The following is a 19,385-nucleotide window of genomic DNA, read 5'->3' on the forward strand; positions in this document are numbered from 1 at the left end:
GAGCTGGACATCACTGGAAGGAAGCGAAGAGAAAGAAGTGGCACATGAGGAGGTAAGGGTGCTTAGGACAGCCTGGGGGATATGGCAAGCCCTAGTAGAAGCCTCATATTAGGCTCTCTTAGGCACAACAAAAGTACAACAGCAACACTTAGTGACAGCATAGGGAAGGACAGTTAAGGGGAAGGCATGGAACAAAAGCAAACAAGTCTCAATGTCACTTCAAAGAAAAATAAATTGGGAACGCAGAGCGAAAGCTGTGCTCTCCACGTACTTTTGTATCTGCTACATTGAAGAAGTTGCTGCAACCCACTGGGAGACACAGGGAAGTTTGTGAGCTGCTCAGGAGATGCATGGAATGAGAAATTGAAGACTGGTTAAATTAATCTGGCTATTAAGTATTTTTCCTCCTGAAGGAAAAAGGGAAGGGAGTTGATAGAAAAATACTGTAAAGCCCAAAGTGTACAATCCAAGCCCAACTTGTTTGTGGCTGTGCTAAATAGTGTAGGCTGTGTTATATGCAAATCTCAGCACATCTTCTTTCTTAGGATTATGAGTATCTGTAGTTTTGATAGGTTTTTTTTTTTTTCCCTTAAGAACACAGCTATGCACACAACTTGAAATTATTTCTCATTTAAGCTGTAGAGTATCACCAACCCACTGCCAAACCCACACAAAACATTGCCTTGTGTTCAAATGAGGAAATATTCCTGCCAGTCCCCAGCGCTGCTGTATAGAATTATGGGAGGAGAGAAACACCAAAAGCTTTAGAGTTTTGTTTCATGATTGTTGTATGAAAACACACTTGTATTTATTATTCATTGTTTTAATTCCTGTCACATAATACTCGTGCGCAGCAAATTATAAACTTGTGATAAAACACGCTAACTGAAGCTTATGGCATAACCAAAGCAGACGCGGCTATGACCGATGAAGCTTTGTGGACGCGATGAGGATGAGGGCACTTCTCCCCTGCCTGGGGGCTGCTGCCCTCTGCTACTCCCGCACCTTGGGCACCCAACTCCCCTCACGCCACACAAATCGCTGCCCCAACGCGTGAGCGGTGACCACCAGAGGGACCCTTTGCACTATAGCGCCTTAAATCACATAACTTATTTTAAACATTCATTCACGGTCAGGCCTAAACAACAGGATGCTGCAGCACATAATTTCCTAAGCTTTCGCAAAGGAATCTTACCGGTAAAGCCTGGCTTACAGCTGCAGATGTAGCCCTCGGCTTTGTCATAGCTGAAGGCGGGCGGCAGGCCGGGGACGCTCCCGTAGCGGCCGGCCCATGAGCGCTCCACACAGTCACCCCCAGAGAGGCAGGGGCTGCTGCTGCACTCCCCGATGTCCTCCTCGCAGCGAGAACCCATGTAGCCTGAGGAGAGCGTGAGGAGAAGGCCTTTAATTCATGTGCTATCCATCCCTTCCAGACCTGAAAATATTACTGTGAATATTAGATGCGCTTTGTTTCAGACTCTGTCATGTGCTAAAAGATGTCCTCTGCTTCTTGAAGGCGCAAACATTCCCTTGCAGCTGTCTGTCAGGGCTCGGCAGCAGGGTATTGCTATGGCTAATCTGCATTAGCTCGCTGAGCTTTGCTGTGCTCTACAGGCTTTGGTATTTTTAGGAAGTAAGGCGGAGATCTGTGTGGATAACAAGGCGCTGCATTGTGGTGTAGGTACGCTCTCAGGTTGTGTGAAGTTTTCCTTTTGCATCACCTCCTTATGACAGAAGAGGGCAGGGAGTATAAATTACTTGGTGTTTGTAAAGTGCTTTATCTGGCTTAATCTATCCCGATTTCTGGAAAATGCTAAGGGCTCCATCTAACCTTTCCATTTCTAATGCACCGAGAACTGTGTAGCCCAGCAACATTGTGGCATTTACTCTTCACAGTGCGCCCTGCTCTTGCGTCCTCAGTAAGGACACAGACGTTTCTAGAGAGACTTCTTGTAGTTAGTCCACGTGCTGAAAGATTCACAAAGTCTCTGGAAGAGCTCAGTGTCTGTGTGCCCACTGGGAGCCTTTTTGCAAACAGCTGGATATGCCAGCATGGCTGGTAGAGGAGAACATGGCCCAGTGTGTTTCACCCCACATTGCGAGGCAGGAGAACTTGCATTGGGGATATGAAGGTGACCGGTTTTCCAATGTAACACCTAGTTTAGGCTTTATTTATGAACAGACAATATTTTGCATTGAAAAATAAGTCTTTCAGACTGATTTAAAGGGCACGTTAGTGAAGAGTAAAAAAGGGTCAGGTGCAGCAGTGAGTCACGTATCAAACGGGTTGAAGGCTTAAGCAACTGCAAGATAGATCCCAACTTATCTCTTCTCCTAACTTGCATAATACTGGCACTTTTGGTTTTGCCAGCTTCTGCTGTGCAGGGAAGTCCTTAGCTGGAAAAGGGAGCAACTGACCCACAGAGGTCTGGCTCATGGTGAGGAGTGAAGCCCATCTAAAGACAAGCCCATGGAGTATTTTTAAGCGTATAAAGCTTCAAGCTTTTATTGTATCAGCAAAAGAGTGAGGATGTGTCTACTACACAAGAGAGTATTTATAGGAGAACTTAGAGCTTACCTGGCCAACAGCGGCATGTGTAATTGTCGACATTGTCCTCACAAGTGCCGTTATTGTAACATGGCTGTGACCAGCACAAGGGAGTTAGAGTCTCACAGTGTGGGCCCATAAATCCAGTACCGGTACAGTTGCAGCTGTACCTGCAAGACAGAACGCAATGCTCGCTCTAGCTGGAAGTCAGGAGATCTGGGCTTTGTTCCCAAACCTGCGCAGACTTCTTGTGTAGCCTTGGCTAGCAGCTTGCACAGTTGAGTCCAGGCTTGAGACCACCATCTGGTGCTCCAAGAGAAACCACAGAAATTGGGAACCAACAATGAGCTTTTCGCTGAAATATGTGGTTTTGTCTGGGGAAAAAACCTGCTTGTGAATTCAAATTGGTTTTGACAGGTCATTTCTTCTAAGAATTATTGATATTTTTTTTCTTCTTTTTTTACTTTTTTGGGGAAAAGGTTTCTGTCATTTCCAATGCAATTTTTGTAGACTTTACATTATTCACAAAATGGAAAAGGGGAGAGGCAGTAAGTGTCTTAGTATCCCTTTCTCTTGGACTGGTAGAAATTGAATTGGCAAAAAAATAAGGAAATTTCTGTTCCTCAACTAAGTGGTATTTTTTCTCTTTGATGAAAAACAATTTTTTTGTTGTTGTTAGGTTAGTACAAAAATGTCAATTGCTTGCACAGTTCCAATAATAACAGTAATATAAGCTTCCTTTTCATAGCAGTGTTACTATTATGGATTTAGAAGTAAACAAACTATATAAATGAACAATGTGCAGGTAATCAGTAACGTCTGGGGATTTTTGCTTGTGGTCTTTTTCAGGTGAGCTAATTACTATAAAATACATAACTTCTATGTTTAGGTCATAAGGTATAAGGTCAACTCGTACATGTCATAAGAAAAGACAGGCCTTTGCAAGATAACTATGTTAAATATGCATGCTTGGATGATCTTTAATCATAATCAGAAAAAAAATTATTCTTATTGCCTTAATTTACATTAAAATGACACACTGGTTATTATACAATTGAAATCATGGGGAATCTTGCTGAAGAAGAGATTAGTATGTTTATTTGATAATCTCTGTGCTTAATATCTAAGTCTTAGACTTAGAGTAAATATGTGGAGAGAAAGCGAAATTGTTGAACATTTGGGAACATCAGAGAACAACTGGCTCCTGCAGTCCAACAGACCAAAAAGTGTAAACTTTTTACTACACCATTTAAGTGTACATAAGCAGAAACTTCTGGCAGGCCAGTTTATTACTAGTCTATGGATTATTCTTAAATCAAAATCAGAGATGATGTAGACCAGGTGGCATTTGAATTTAGGATATAAAAAGTAATGAGGAAGATGTGAATTAGGAAAATAATTTTCATTCCAAGATATGTTCTCAAAACAGAAGTCTCTTTTGCTGTATTTTTCACACATTTCCTCCATGTGCCTTCAGTTTGGTGCTGTTCAGCTTTGTGGGGAAAGATATTTTCTGTTTTAGTCCATGCTCCTTTTTCCCTTTGGTCCAGAATTAAGGAGCAGTGAGGAATATCCTCAATTCACTGCTTAATGTAAAGCCCCACTTGTGTGCCTTTTTTTCTTGGTATCTTGAAATGTTTGACATTGCTGTGATCCTTTAGGGATTCTGGAGGGTGCCCTGCTCATGATTGAGCAGGCAGCTGGCATTTTCTATTAAGAGTGATACTCTTAGATACTCTACCTAACATATTTTTTTAAGCTTCTTGTTTGATGTTCTCACAATATGCAGAAAGCAATACATGCAGATGTTCTTTCCTGTGCAATCAAAAGAGCGTTGAAGGTCCTGAGAATATTTCCTATGGAAAAAGGCTTGGAACATGCAGAGGTATCCTCTGTGCCTATGCACACCCGTTTTCGTAGGTCCAACTAAGGCACCTCTGTAAAATGCTGAGTTTAAATAAGAAACATTCAGTAATGCACAACTGTGGGTTGTTTGTGGGGGTTTTTTGTTTTGTTTTGTTTTTTTAAGAGATCAAGTTCTACTTTGTTGCATTCATGAAACCTCGCTGGAAAAATCTGTCTGAAATTTGGGAGAAGATTTGATTCAGTGTTTTTATTTATGGCCTTAAATGCTAAATCTATCGCCTCACACATTTCTGTGATAACTGGTGGCACACACAAAAGCCTGAGCCATACTGTAGCATTAGTCAGAAAAGGAAAACTACTGTTCAAAGACTACAATTCTTCATTTAACCCAAAAAAAACACAAAAGAAAGGAAATTGCTAGACACCCTTCTGTTTTGAATTGCTTTGTTGTCCAACCCTTTTCATCATGTAACAAATGTGGAAAAAGCTCCAATCGTTCTCCAGATATCCTGCAGTATTGCAAGCCAATTAAAATTGCTCTTACAATTTGTTACCTCAGCTTTAAAAGCTAGGAGAAAAATGAGTAGGATTAAGTCTGGCCTGAATGAGCATCCCAGTTGCTCACCTTGTGCGTGTAGCCTCAAAAGGCTTGCAGGTTACTAAGTGGGTCTGTTGTGAACTAGTCGGGTACAAGGTGACCTCCGTCTCCCTGCTGTCATGCTTTAGCTACGCTGGGAAATAGTAAATTGCTTTGTTCTGCTCAGAGTCATTCAGCGCTGCTGAAAAGGAGCTCCACAAGGTTTGTGCCATGTCACCACGCTGCACAAAAGCTCATTCCCAGAACAGGATCTCTTCCATCTCTCATTCAAGGCAAGCATGCCTTTCGCTGACGTGATTTTGGAAGGATGCTTGTGGCACTCAAATCATCAAAACTGCTTTATAAAAAACTGGAAAATACACAGGACAAATCTTATACTGGCAAAGGGAGTGCCTGCACGTATACACTTAGGAACTTTCAGCTTTTTTTTGCTTCTTTTTTCCCCTATTACATAGACTGGAGCTTATACATATACATTTTCAGTTTTGGGCACCTCATGCCAAGTATGCAAAGCCAATATTGGTGAATGAATGGCAGAGCTCTGGCTGCCTGGGCTGTGCTTGGATCTCTGTAGGGCTATTAACATCAAGTGGAGAAACTTACTTTTCTTTTGCCTGCTATTCTCCTTTTTTTTTTTTTTTTTCCTTGTTCATCGACTGCAAGTTGTTTTGAATAAGGAGCTGTTGTCCTATATGCCTGTAAAGTTCCTGACACGTTTCCTAATGATATCTATTACTATGGTTACTATTATTACCGTTTTCCTCTGCCTCTCTTGTCTAATGCTTCTGTCTGTTGGTGTGGGCAGCTGCTGTTGGCAAATTCAATTTTATACACTCTCATGTCTCTCTTGGGAACTAAACTTTGATGAGTGTCAGAAACAGAATTCATCTGTAAATGACAGTCTTCAGGGCCGGACAAACAACACATTGTAAAGATTTAAAGTAAAAGTACAAATATGAAAGACCTACCACTTGATCAGTCTTTGCCACAAACGTTTTGTTGTCCCACTGTCTCTGACACCAGACTTGTGTTCTTTAATTCTTTTCAAATTTAAAGTGAAATCAGTGTAGGATCAAGGAATGAAAATGAGAATTTAAAATTAAAACAGCTACCTAGCAGTCCAGGCTCTCATAGCATTCCCATCTGCAAACCGATGAGCTAACAGCACCTCACATTAGCGCTACCCAGCTGTAGAGGACCTACCCATTGGCATTGTCTGTGCATTGTCCCCCGTTAAGGCATGGCTGGCTGACGCACTCGTCGATGTTGGTTTCGCAGAGGTCTCCGAGGAAGCCCGGCACACAGGAGCAGGAGAAGCTCCCCAGGGAGTCCTGGCAGGTCGCACCGTTCAGACACGGCTGTGATGAGCACTCATCAATTTCCAGCTCACAGTTTGTACCTTCAAAAGCAAAGAAAACAAGCAAACCCCAAACTTTGAAGTACAATGTCACCTAATTTTTTATTTTTTTTAAGTAATTGCCTATTTTAAAAAGGTGTTTCCTCCTCAATGTTCACTGCAAGACTAGTTTTTTCAAGGCTTAGGAGAATTTATAAAAAGCAAACCAGTTGTTATTCACAAGGATAGGTAGAATAACACCTTTTTATGTTAGTTTGAACGTGGAAATGCAACAAAATAATTTTCATATTATTCAAACCATGCTACTATCATATAATACAGAAGTGACTAGTAATTAAATGACCTCAGAAGAGTCCATTTAAAGCTGCACAGTTAATTGAATTAATTGGAAAGCTGTCTGTCTAGCTGTGTTTTATTGCCTTTTTTTTTTTTTTTTTGAGATTTAGCAATGTGTAAATAAATTGGTCTACAATGCCCTGTTTGCAACAGGTCAGAATCTTGGAGCTGCTCTTCAGAGATAATTGATGGAACTAAATTAGTACTAATATTAGTTTATAGCTACTTATGGTAGTTGGCAGGTTAAATATACACTCCTTTTTCTTATTTCTAGCACAGTTCATGAGATAGTAAGAAACTTTCATAACTAATGCATTGTAGCTTCTGCTTTGATTATATCAGGGTTTTGTATGCATATGCACTTATTTAGTATTTTGAGCACTAAAGTGATGTTTTTTAAAATAATTTTCACCTGCCAAGTCAATTTGTTTTAATAGCTACAGTATCAGCCACAAACCAGATGCAAAACAGCAAATTATAAAGAAGCAGCTGCTTTTAAGTGGACTTCCCTATCTTTTATTTGGCTTACCAAAGTAGCAGTAATATTGTAAATAGTTTTCAGGAGAATTTCATACTTGAAGGAGAATTTGCAGCCCTAAGAATGGGTTCCATTTTTTTGAGAGGTGAAGTTTCTGGTACAAGATGATAGGGCAGGCTTTCAAAAGATTGGAACAGACATGTTTTCGTGATGGATATTGTCTCAGCAATTTATTTAGGAGCTCCCCTCTAATTCTTTCTTTATGCTTTTTTTGCCAGCTCTGTCCTGCTGTGAATTTTGTACATTTAATGAATATTTTTCTCAAAACACTAAGATTGCTGAAATTTAGCACTGTTACTAATTTATTACTTGATTACTAATTTATTTTGACCCTTTTGAATGTAGAATCTCTAAAAAAAAATAAATCTAAACCCCTACATTTTAGATAAATACCTGGAAATATCTTAAAATGTCAAAACAAAATTTGAGGATGTTAGCTCACAGCTATTTTTTCATTCTATTTAAACCTAAAAGTGCAAGTTCATCTTTCTAGTAGTTATGAAATATTATTGCTGTAATTTTAGAGAATATATTTTTATAGTTCCTTGAGACAACATATAGAACACTGGATAGGTGAAGTCGCTTGTCCCGTGCCTCCAGTTTAAGGTTCAGGGGTTCAGCTATCCACTGTTTTCAGTGAGAGCCTGCCGTGAGACCCTAGCACAGGAACACTCTCTTATGGCTTTATGGTAATGTACATTACATCCAGATATAGTGAGCAATCCCTCTGTGGTCATTGCCCTGTGAATTCACTGTAATTGTAAACAATGTGTTTGCAGAAGTATGTCTAGTGACCGTAAATCTGCCAGAGCTTGTTAACGGCTTACTACGAACACTAAAAATCATGTGACAAAACAAGCTGCGTTCAACTGATCCTCAGTTCAGCCAAATTTAAAACTACAGGCCTGAGAACAGCCTGATGATTAACATGAGAACATAGCGTTGTTGTTTTGGTTCATGTCTTTAATCTATCAAGCCCAGTAACCTGCCTTCGGCAATGTTGCCTCTGAAGAAAACTTCTCTCTGTGTAATGCATCTAGCCAATGCGGTATGCCGTGCAAACGGGAGGGATTCCTTCCTAGCCTCTGCTGAATCTCCTGTCAGGCTTTCTTATATGTGAAGAAGAGAGATGGAAAGATTAGATCTGCATTTGCACCTCAGTCTAACATTCTGTCAGAAATATGCTGTATGCCAAATATCATATGCCAGAAAGTTGTTTTTTTTTTTTAAAAAAAAAGGGCACCAATCAGCCCTGCCACGGTTGTTGCATGGGGCTACAGCATCAAGAGCAAAGGTGTCCCGTCCTAGAGCAGGCAGAGTGTTTCAGCAAATACTGAACCACACAAGCGGTTTGAATTGAAAGACTAGGCAGGCAGGTGGATATAACTGATATTTATAACTTTTGCACTTTCTTTGAAGAACTACGATTATTTCTTATACTGCTTGCTTTTTAAATGAGTCCTACTGTGCGCTTCTTTGTACAGCCCCAGTCAATAAAAAGTAAATGCAGGCAAGGATGAAAGAGATACAGCCGATGTTTTCAGACTTGTCTGCCTACAGATATATTGTAAAGTCACCTCCTGGTCAAAGATGCTAGAGGCTTGTGCGCTCAGTGTAGTTTCAGGTGGACCTGTGTGGATTTAGTACAGCTGGGAATTGGTACCCAGGTCATCCCTTCTGCTCTCCTGCACTGTAGTGCTGTGCTTGGGCATAGCAGGTACAGGAGGCCGTCCCCAAATTCCTCAATCTGTATATAGCAATTTTCCATGCCGTCAGCTGGATGGTGAGTGTCAGATAGCTATTTTCGAGGCACTGGCTTGGAAAGGGCAGGAAGAGAGTTTATCAAAAACCAGATAGAGGGGAGAATTCACTTTCTTGGAGCAAGGCTTGTTCTTTTTGCATGCAGGTCCATACAAACCACCAGTTACCTGTGTGCATGCACAGACTTAAGGTGTTACAGGTCTTACATCACTGCACTAACTAGATGCAATTGGAGAACAGTGGGGCTAAATCCAATTAAGGCTTTCATCGCTGGGAAGTTATGAACTGCGACAAGCACTCTTTGGATGTATGTGCCCTCTGCTGATCTTTAGTTTGAAACCCCTTTGAAATGTGGCCAGTGCTGCTGGGATCCTCTCACATCATAGTCTTGCAGTTAGGAGTCTCAGCAGCAAGCTGATAACCTGGGCCAAATCCTCTGCTCAGGCTGGCTAGGGCGTGAGGCAGGGAGCGCCGGTTTGAAACCGGAAAGCTGCGGAAGGAAACAGATCTTCCACTTTGCTGGCAATTGCTCTCGGATGGGCAATGGGATTTGCTATCGATACCCACAATGACACTACCATGAGCTTTTTGGGAAGTGAGATCTGTACTGGCAGTGCTTCATCCCATGGTAGAGGCTGCTGTGCCTCTGCTTGCCTTCAAGTGCCTAAGACTTATGACACATCTACTCTAAATATCTGCATGGCATACATATATAGAAGATTACATATATTGATAAGAATACTGCATGAGAACTTAAAGGTTCATCAGGAATAATTTCTTCGTATTGTACAGAGTTCATCCCAGCTATGGTTACATCAGTAAAAGGCACTGCACCAAGAATGAATCTAGCCCATTGTACCTATTGCATCTGTCACTGAAATGCTTTCTCCTGCTCTTGTCTTGGGCTGAGACTGGTTTTTGGAGCTGCCGTGCACCCTTGACAGTTCACACTAAAATGTTCACTGGCAATGGAGGTAATTAATGTACCTAGCTGTGGGTAATAACAGGCTCTTACCCATGCTCTGTTGGGGTGAATTAAAGGCAAGTGCAATTAGTGACATGGAGGAAAAAATGCATTTGATTAAGGTAGCCAGCAAAACTTCAACAAACCAATTGAGCTTCATTATTTAACAGCTGCATGACACATGTCTTGTAAATAATTTCACACATGCAGAGCATTATCATAGAAACTGTGGATTTCATGCTAAATTTTCCACTCTCTGGCTCTTGGTGCGTTCTAACCTCTTCCATTTGTGTAAGAATTATGTGTGACATTTCTCAGCTATTTTAAGAAGTGCTGCAGCATACCAATCATACAAAATAGCAGTCATAGTCCATGAAACAAGTAGCAACTGCAGCCAGTAACTCAGGCATTTGGTTAATATTACTGCTGTAGATTTACTGTACATTCTCTACCTACGTATCAAGAGATAAAACCTTTTTAACATCTCGGGGAAATGAGATGAGGCTGGATGACTTCCCACAGTAATTCATGGTGTCAGGCCAGGATAATAATGGTTGGCAAGATCCCCTGACAGCGTAAATGAAGGGTTTTATTACCTGTGGGGACACCTCAGGGCTTTCATCCAGTAATCCTGGCTTGTGCATTTAGCACAACTCACAGCAAGGTGCAGAAAACAACAAAAAAGAATGCTTCTGAAAATCATTTTGTTAAGTAGCCTTTAAAAGCTGGTGTTTTACTGCTGAAGGAACAGTCTGCTATTCCTTTATAGAATAATTATGATTAGTCTGTTTGCTGCTGGAAGCTGTATGTCAAAACACTGCAGCCTCTTCTGCTTTGTATTTTAGCCACCTTCTCCTTCCTTGGCGCTCTCCTCATTTCTTAACTCTGTTTGTGTGGAGCACTCGGTGACATCTCTTGATTTTTGGTGAGAGCAGCCTGGTAAACAGCAAAATTTTGTGATCAAAGTGGAGCGACTCCAGCAGAGTGAGTTTCCTCCAGCAGTTTGTGTTGATCTAAATCTTCATTTCTTTTTGTTTGGGCTTTACTATTTTATTATGTTTTCTCTCTCTTTGTCTCTAAGGTGTATATTCTGCCTCTTTCAGACCGAGTTCCTGGGCTACAGATCGAGGCCTGGACCCCACTAACAGTGCCAGTTAAACAAATACAGTTTCCTGAATACAACAGGAGGTCTGGGTTGAGTCTGATCATTGCAGAGTAACCATGCTGGTTGTTAATAGGTTTTTCCTTCCTTCTGCTCTTTGGCTTTCCCCTGGTTGTGTAGTTTTCTCCTCGGCTGGCCTGGGCTCAGACACCCGCTGGCAGCAGCAGGGTGGCGGGAAGGTAACAAGCTTCCTTCAAATAACATTCTCCCTGCTCATGAGGGATATTAACCGAGGGCTGGCTTCCAATGAGTGCTGTGTCAGACATGGGAAAGCTGCTTTTTACCTCTGACTTCCCCTCCTGCATGGGGATTTGGGGATGGAGCTGTAAACCACATCTCTTATTTCTTATTCATTTGAATCACTTGAAGCAAAAGCTGCTTTTGCTGTATGACTCCTTTTTTTTTTTTTCCCCCTCTCTTTGCTTACCTGACTGGCAATCTATCAGTAAAATACCTCCCCTTTTCTCTTTTTAATGATTCAGTGTGCTACCTCTTGCAGTTCTACCCTTGAATACAGCTTTGAAATTTGAAGGGAGCTGTCTCCCGCAAGGATTATATGCTCTCCAGTAGAGGAAGTGGGCAAGAAAAATCACACCCGTACCTTAAAAATGGAGCCACATAAAATAGGATTATAAAAAATGGGCATTTTGGGAACCTGATAATCCTTTTCTTTGGACTTAGCTTACATAATGTTCTAGTTGCAAATGAGCCCTCTGTTTCTGGGAAGGGCAGAGGAGAGGAAGTTAACATGAAAAATCTAGGTTTAAGAGTACAGTTTGTCATGATTAGCAAATCAAGCAAGTCTAATTAGATCTAATTTTTAACCCTGTCAAACATGGGTTTTGTCTGAGGACCGAAAACTACGTATAGCACTCTGAGGACATGCACTTTGAGAATGTTTCTTTTAAAAGGAGAGCTAACCTAGCCCTGTGACATAGCTTGATGTTCACGAAACTGCTCTGTTTTGGTAAATGTGAGATTTCTTTAATCCTTCCCTATCTGATACCAGTAGTTCACAGTGATAGGGTAACCCATCATGCACCAACAGCCACTGGTGCCGATGCTGAAGGCGAGGTGGTGATACAGATATGACTAAATAAGTGTGTGGGTGGGAGAGTTGAAATTGGAGCATGAATTATGATGGTTCTCTGTCACACACACACAAAAGTTGTTTTAGTAGTGCTTACCTGTGTACCCAAGTGGACAGATGCAGTTGTACTGCCCTATCTGGTTGAGACACGTTGCCCCATTCAGGCACGGATCTGACACACATTCATTCACCTCCAGGTCACAGTGCTTGCCTTGGTAGCCTGGGACGCAGTAGCAGGAATATTCATCAACTCCATCCCTGCACACTGCTCCATTGTGGCATGGTTCGGAAATGCATTCATCAAAATCCATTTCGCAGAGTGTACCTGTGTATCCTGCATTACAAAGGCAGGTGGGCCCAGCCAGGCCATTTTGGCAAGTGCCTCCATGCTCACAAGGGTTTGTGTCACACATGCTGATGGCTGTTTCACAGGTAGGTCCATTATACCCAGCAGGGCACTCACAAGTAAAGCTGAGGTTTCCAGCAGAGCTTAAACAAGTAGCGTTTTGAAGACAAGGGTTTGAGGAGCAAGGATCGGAGGTTTTATTGCAGAGTTCCTCCACACTGTCCACTGATGCATCTGCACAATGGCAAGTATCATCTTTATGATCAGCAATGCATGTAGAATTCTTTTGGCAAGAGTTTGACAGGCACCTGGAATCATTCCTTGTGCAAAGTGACTCTAGAAAGGAAACACAAAAAATCCTGAGGACTTCCACAGTCTGGGGAGTAACCAAGAGTGAAAAAAGTACAACTCTTAACACGACCGTGCTTCAAAACCAACAGCTCCAATTGTTGGCTGTTGAGAAGAAACCAGTGTATGATGCATATTAGTAGACTAATAAATGTGAAGTGAAAACAATTATGAAAATGTGAGTAGGTTGTAGTTTCCTGTTCTCACCTCTTCCAACAACCATGGCTTGGAGTGTCAGGATTGCTTAACACTATATTAAGAGTACAGTTGCAACAATATTGGTGGTTATCAACAGATATCCAACAATATGGAATGCATTTAGGTATATTTAACACAATTTTATTTTTCTTTTACTAGAAAAAGGAGTTGAACCACAATTTTCAGTTCAATACCACTTTGTATTCTTATGTGGTGGAAGGTTTTTGTATTAGAATTCAACAAAGCTAAATGACTCAAGTGCAGTTATAGCTCAAGTGGTTCAAACCATCATGCATTTTGGTTTTGACTTCCTGATTAGAAATAGTAGTTTGACAGCTGTACAGCATTTCCACCACAAAGAATCTCCCAAACACCTGAGATTCAAAATAGCCCTATGAGTGTCTTCCAGCCTCTGAGGGTGGAAGACCATGGTGAACACGGTGTAAACATGTTCTTTAGCCTCCAGGAACTGAGCTCCTGGCAGTAATTAAAGGCCACTTGGAGTTGCCTTGCTGCTGTAAAGACTGGCTGACAATAACAATAGCTACTTCGCACTTCCCAGCCAAGGAGGAGAGAGCTGTTATGAGCATTGTTCATACTGCACAACTGAGAAACACTGAGAGAGTTAAAGCAATGAAAGTAGTGAAGGGTGTTCTTTCTAGTAAAAGAAAACAAGAATTTTGCTGTGAAACTGTATAATTTTTTAATCATGATTAATTGTTTCCATATCAAAATAAATAGCTGTATTCAGATAAGCATAGCATACATATGTAGGATATATACCTGCTGCCTTAAATTCAGTGTTAGACATACTAAGCAATAGCAGCAAGGTGCCAAATACTGAGCGCCGGAGGTAGGTGTGTTGACCTGGGCTGAATCCTCCACAATCACAGCTTCACTGCCAATATCAAGAGAGCTAGACTGAAGCTTGTATACTTTTATGTGTGTTATAATCAGGTCTCCCACACGCAACACAGACATAGTTAAGAGTGCAATGGGGTTCTATTGATCACTGAATTAATCTTATAATGTCATGTTGCTTCTGTCATGACTTGCCATTCTTTTGGTATGGAAATGGTGTTAATCATCAGCACATATCCTGCAGCATTTGGGAATTTTGTTACTCATGTATAAACTGACTCAAGGCTGTGGAGATGATAAGACCCAAAAGGGTGATTGCAAATGGGGTGTTTGCTCTAGACCTCGATCTTGGTCAAGCTCTTGAATGCTGAGGGAAGGTTAGTGGAAGAAATCCTGGAGCTGCCTCCAAATACTGTGCTAGTAAAATGAAACAGTGGCAGATCAAACCTCATAGATGGTGGTTAACAGAAAGAAGACAGGCAAGTAGTTATTCACTGACATAAATCATCTAGAAGACAGGGACTGTTTCAATACTGACCTAAAAAGCCAAATGCATGTATAGTATTTTAATTCCTACTGATCAAATTGGAAAAACCTGGAGTATAAGAAGAATTCTATCCAGTACAGTTTTTTCTTTTGCAACTGATTTTCACCATATGAAATAGTCTACTAATATTGAACATCTGAATACCATCAGACTTCTAATGTGACATTCCTCAAAATATGAGGGTAAAACTGTAAGCAAATATTTTACATATTGCTAGAGAAAAAAAATTATCATGGGAGGGGAAAAATCCCAGTCATATTTTGGCCAAGGATCTATGAAATAAAGCTGAATGTTCCTTTTGGAGAGAAGGTAGTGATTCAGAAGGGAAAGACTAACAGGCTGGAGAAAGTTGCATTAAACAATCTATATGAGAGTCCTGTAAACATCCTATTTTCTGCTTTGGGTTTATATTTTTAATCTGGAGTCTTGTTTGGAAATACGACAGGTATGTGTCTTCTACAGCAGTTACTTGAAAATGAATGGCAGAACAACGTATGCTTGTGCAAATGGTGTTGTGGATGAACTGAACTTCTCTAAGAAATTCAGACCCGTCTACCACTAGTCTCTAATTTCTTCCTGGTTCTTGGAACTGACATTCAGGACGGTGGACACAATAGAGAAGGAGATGGGGTACTGAAAGAGAAGCAGCCTGTAGAGATGTTTATCAATAATGGGTTAGTCCAATGCTGATAAAGTCCTGGGACAGATCCCTGGCTGGCTGCGAAAGTGAGAGGCGAGGGTTGGTCACCTGAGGATAACAACCAACCACTGGGGATTGTCAGAGAACACAAACTGACTGATGAGGGTGCCTTTTGCAACCCACATTTTTCTTGGGATTGCACAACTTTAAAGAGCTTGCTTTCCCATCTGTCTACCTTCTTAAAATTCATTAAAAGTGCACATTTGAAGAAACATTGCAAATTTGAAGAAATTAACTTATGATGAAGTTATAATGTTATCTAACTATTGTACTGTGTAAACCACAAGAAGTGAGGTCACTCATTCAAGTGCTCCTTAAGTAGGACCACTGTGACATGAGAAGCAATTTAGTTAATTATATTACTGCTTTTCCAGAGATAATTTGCATGCAACAACTCAATTTGTTGTAATGACTTTGTGTGAGAGAAACTGAAGCATTTGCCAGTCTGCAGTTTTGATAGCAACATACCAGCTTTGAGCACTGGTTTACAAGCTTCGTAGCTCTCTGAGGCAGTAATAGTGGATGGAAAATGAGGAAAAAAAGGAAAGCAAGCCCTAAAAGCACAGTCTGTAGTGAAGGCAACCAATTTGTCTCCAAGATGACACCACAATGGGAAAAACATGAAACAGAAAACCTTTCCTGGATTTTTTAACTAGTATCTTAATTTCAACTCCTCTGGATTTATAAAACAAATTTCTTATGCAAACATTGCCAACAGACAATTCAATAAATCTAATACTCCCTAGAGGATGCTTTTGTCTGATTTGTACTACAAGTTTACAGTGAAGTAATAAAGCTTTTGGAGTTTTATCTTCGTTCTAATGCACTGTGCCATGTTTTTATTATTTGTGTAGTTCTTGAGGAACGCAAGAGTTCTGAAGTCTTTGCAGAGATGTAATCACTGTTGAGTTTTAGCTTACTTGCGATTTAAGGGCTAGGACCAAGAGTTTTTGTTAGGGGTGCCATGCAGTAGTTTTTCCCCAGCAGCAAAACTGCATCTCAAAAAGGTGGTCATCAAAGGGTATGCAATTGTCATACTGTGGTTATCAAATGGTATGCAGGTCACCAGGACATTCCTGTGATTTTTTTGAGAAAAGTCATGTTGCTAAATGACATGAGTGCTTCAGGAAATCCTTGGACCCTGGACTGCTAGTTAGAGCACCATTTTCCACTTATTTGAGACAAGTTGTTTACACTACTTCCCTTTCTGCCCCATGGAAACTTGGTTGCCCTGCTGCTCTGGAGTGATGGGGAAGGATGGATTTGGGAATCTATTGAGAGCTGTGGGGAAATGAGACAGGCAGATCACAGCATGTGGAAGCTGAACTCCCTCATGCTGTGTGATGTGATGTGGCAGAGTATGGTGGTGTCTGACGCAAAGGCTGGCTCAGTTTGAGCTCATGCTTGAAGAATATTCTCTACTACATTTGCAGAAAGAAGGCAGAAATGTTTCAGTGTTTGGGGGGGCTTGATTTTTGGTAAGGCTGCAGAGGGATAAACTGAAAAGGCCTTATGTTCTAGGTCAGATACGCAGGAGTCATTTTCATTCTTGAGCAATTAAGGTCACTGCAGCAGTCACTTGTTCTGACAGGGTCTTAAAACTTGTATGTAGCATTAGAAGAATGGAAACAAAATGCCGATCACTTTGGATTTACACTGACTGACACTTGATGTAATTATCAGTCTCTTTATAAACATTGGTACATTAATCTAATTATGAGCGGAATTAGTGCCAAGTATTTTACCCCATGGTTAAATCCTTTTGATGCAGATGAGATGGTTGGCAGTAAAATTTTTTGCAGTAAAGCTTGCCATCTACTGGCAAATCATCAGTACTACCAGAAACATGTCAATACCTGCATCTTTTCAGACTTGGTGCAAACTATTAAATCTAAGACATGCTGGGAAAGAGCCATTTTTTCCTCTTGGATAAGTTTACTTAAATTCATTAAAATGATATTGTTATTGTATGAATAATTGAGCTTCTGTAATTAATCAGCACTGAAAATGCATGATTTTGATCTGGTAAAGACTTCTCACTGATCAGAAACCACCGAAATGATACAAAAGCATTTGGGTATTGGAAGTGCATGACAACAAGCATAGGAGGGTAAAATGAAATTAGTGGGAAAGTTAACATAAACAGGGCAAGAGCATGAAAGGGCCAAAGTAATTTGGCAAAGATCACCTGACTCCTGACAAGGAAACTACTGTTCCTCAGTAAAGCAGGTAATTCTGAAGAGCTCATCTTTATATTTTTTCCTGAAAATTTGGTTGTTTTTTTTTTGTTTGAATCAGAGAGATAAAGAGTTCATGTGTGCTTTTCAAAATACTCTGTTATCTTAACTTGGTAAAATCAAAAGTAAAGTAAACTGATGATTCCCAATTCTGAGAATCTGATTAGCAATCTCAGCCATTGAAAGCCCACAAACAAAACAGAGCAAACTGTGCTGGGTGGCTTTTGGCAGAAATGTCTTTCAGCTAAGATTTTTTCTTTCTGGACACGATTCTCCCTACAAGTTGGTGAAATATCATAATCAGCAGCAGAATTTAAAATCAAATTTCCATCACTGCTAATCATGTTGTCATGAACTGGAGTTCACTTGACTGTGGTCATGTGTGCACTTTGCTGATCATCTCATCATGCCTGAAGACTGCTTGTAATTTGCAATGCTATTCTTCAAATGTGCCCTCTTCTCCTGAAGAGGACTCTAAGCTTCACAGAAGCTCTCGACACTAAGAGCTTCAGGGTCTTTTACATATGCTGCGGAGATTTTCTGACCTTCTTAACAGAGACAGTCTATTTTCTAGAAAAAAATAACTCTGAGAACTTCCTGATACCCATATAGTCATCAACATTGATGATGACATTGATTACTGTGCTTTGAGGAGGACTTCTTTCTTTTTTTTCTTTACTTTTTTTTTTTTTAAACAAAGAGTTATTACTTCACATGTTTGAATTAAAACTAGGAAGCTACAGCAGCTAATGCAGATAAAGCAGTTCACAGCAAAATCTGACTTTTTATTAACTCATACACTTTGGAAAGCAATGGATAGCCAAAAAACCAGTATGCTGGTCTATGAGTTGAGAAATGAAACTTTAAAAATACTCCTAAGGAAAAAATGATCGAATTGCAATAGCAAAAAAAAGTGGAATTTTTTTTTAAAAAAAACCAAACCAACAGCCTAGAAAATGTGTGTTGGGTGGGGGCTTTTGTTGTTTTTAGTTTTCTAAAATAGCCTTTATAATTGACATCTTGGTTGTGGTCAGAAAAATAAAATTTCACTGGGATGAATGAAGAAACCTTTGCTTCTCTTACTGCTATTACTTCAGTCTGCCATCTGTTGATTCAACAACAGCATACAGCATTTGTTCTCAACTGAAGGCTTACCTTATGATCAAATAAGCTCACTAAAGAGGTCACAGGATAACATGACGGTAGCAAGCATCTAGATAGCCCAGTGTCTGGAGTTAGAAACGAGAACCTTCAATGCTTGTGTTCATTTCTTGTTTAAAACTTGCCCCTGGGATTTTAAAACAAGTGTGCAAATCTATGTCACTAAAATATCAAGCTCTAGGACTTTAGTGAGATCTTTAAATAATTAGCATTTAACTGGAAATATTAAAATATTGCCCAAGGCATTTAGTGCTGCATTGAAGAGGGCTTGGCTTTGGTATAATGAGGCATATCTCAGTTTATCTGCAGTGCACCATGACACAGAAAATACAGTTCATCACTGTGACAATAACTTCCTTGCAAAGACAGCCTTAGAAAGTTGTGGTAGTGCATATAGATTCAATCTTGATGTATCCTGAAGAACTAGGGAAGAGATGAGCACAGCTGCATAATCGACAGTGACAGAGATTGGGATCAGATCCCTTCACCATGGTCTGAAAGGCAGAGATGCGTTCGTGGATCAGCATTTGGCAGATGGGTAGAAAAGGACATGAAACCATGCCATTCTGGATAAAGCAGAGCCAGGTAAGGGGCTATGTTAGCCCTCAATATAGCTTTTCCATCGAGATTCTCTGTGAATAGATCATTTCAGGTTTTCCACACAGTTCTGATTGCCAGACTAAAGTCTGAAACTTCATAAACATTGCACTAATGCTATTTTACCCTTCCCCTGCCCATCTCCCAAAACATTTGTCTGGTGTCTTAAT

General features: G+C 40.5%; 1 protein-coding gene across 1 annotated transcript in view; it reads right to left on the reverse strand.

Moving 5' to 3' along the window:
* Window positions 1–19,385, reverse strand: part of CRB1 (crumbs cell polarity complex component 1) — a 102,854-nt gene that overhangs the window by 58,555 nt on the left and 24,914 nt on the right. The window contains exons 2-5 of the mRNA XM_075760146.1: window positions 12,318–12,902; window positions 6,216–6,411; window positions 2,579–2,718; window positions 1,196–1,378 (exon numbers count right to left, since the gene is read on the reverse strand). Of these exons, the coding sequence (XP_075616261.1) occupies window positions 1,196–1,378; window positions 2,579–2,718; window positions 6,216–6,411; window positions 12,318–12,902 (1,104 nt within the window). The remainder of the gene's footprint in view (window positions 1–1,195; window positions 1,379–2,578; window positions 2,719–6,215; window positions 6,412–12,317; window positions 12,903–19,385) is intronic.

Source organism: Balearica regulorum, chromosome 8 (genome assembly GCF_011004875.1).
Source record: "Balearica regulorum gibbericeps isolate bBalReg1 chromosome 8, bBalReg1.pri, whole genome shotgun sequence".
Lineage (NCBI taxonomy): Eukaryota > Metazoa > Chordata > Aves > Gruiformes > Gruidae > Balearica > Balearica regulorum.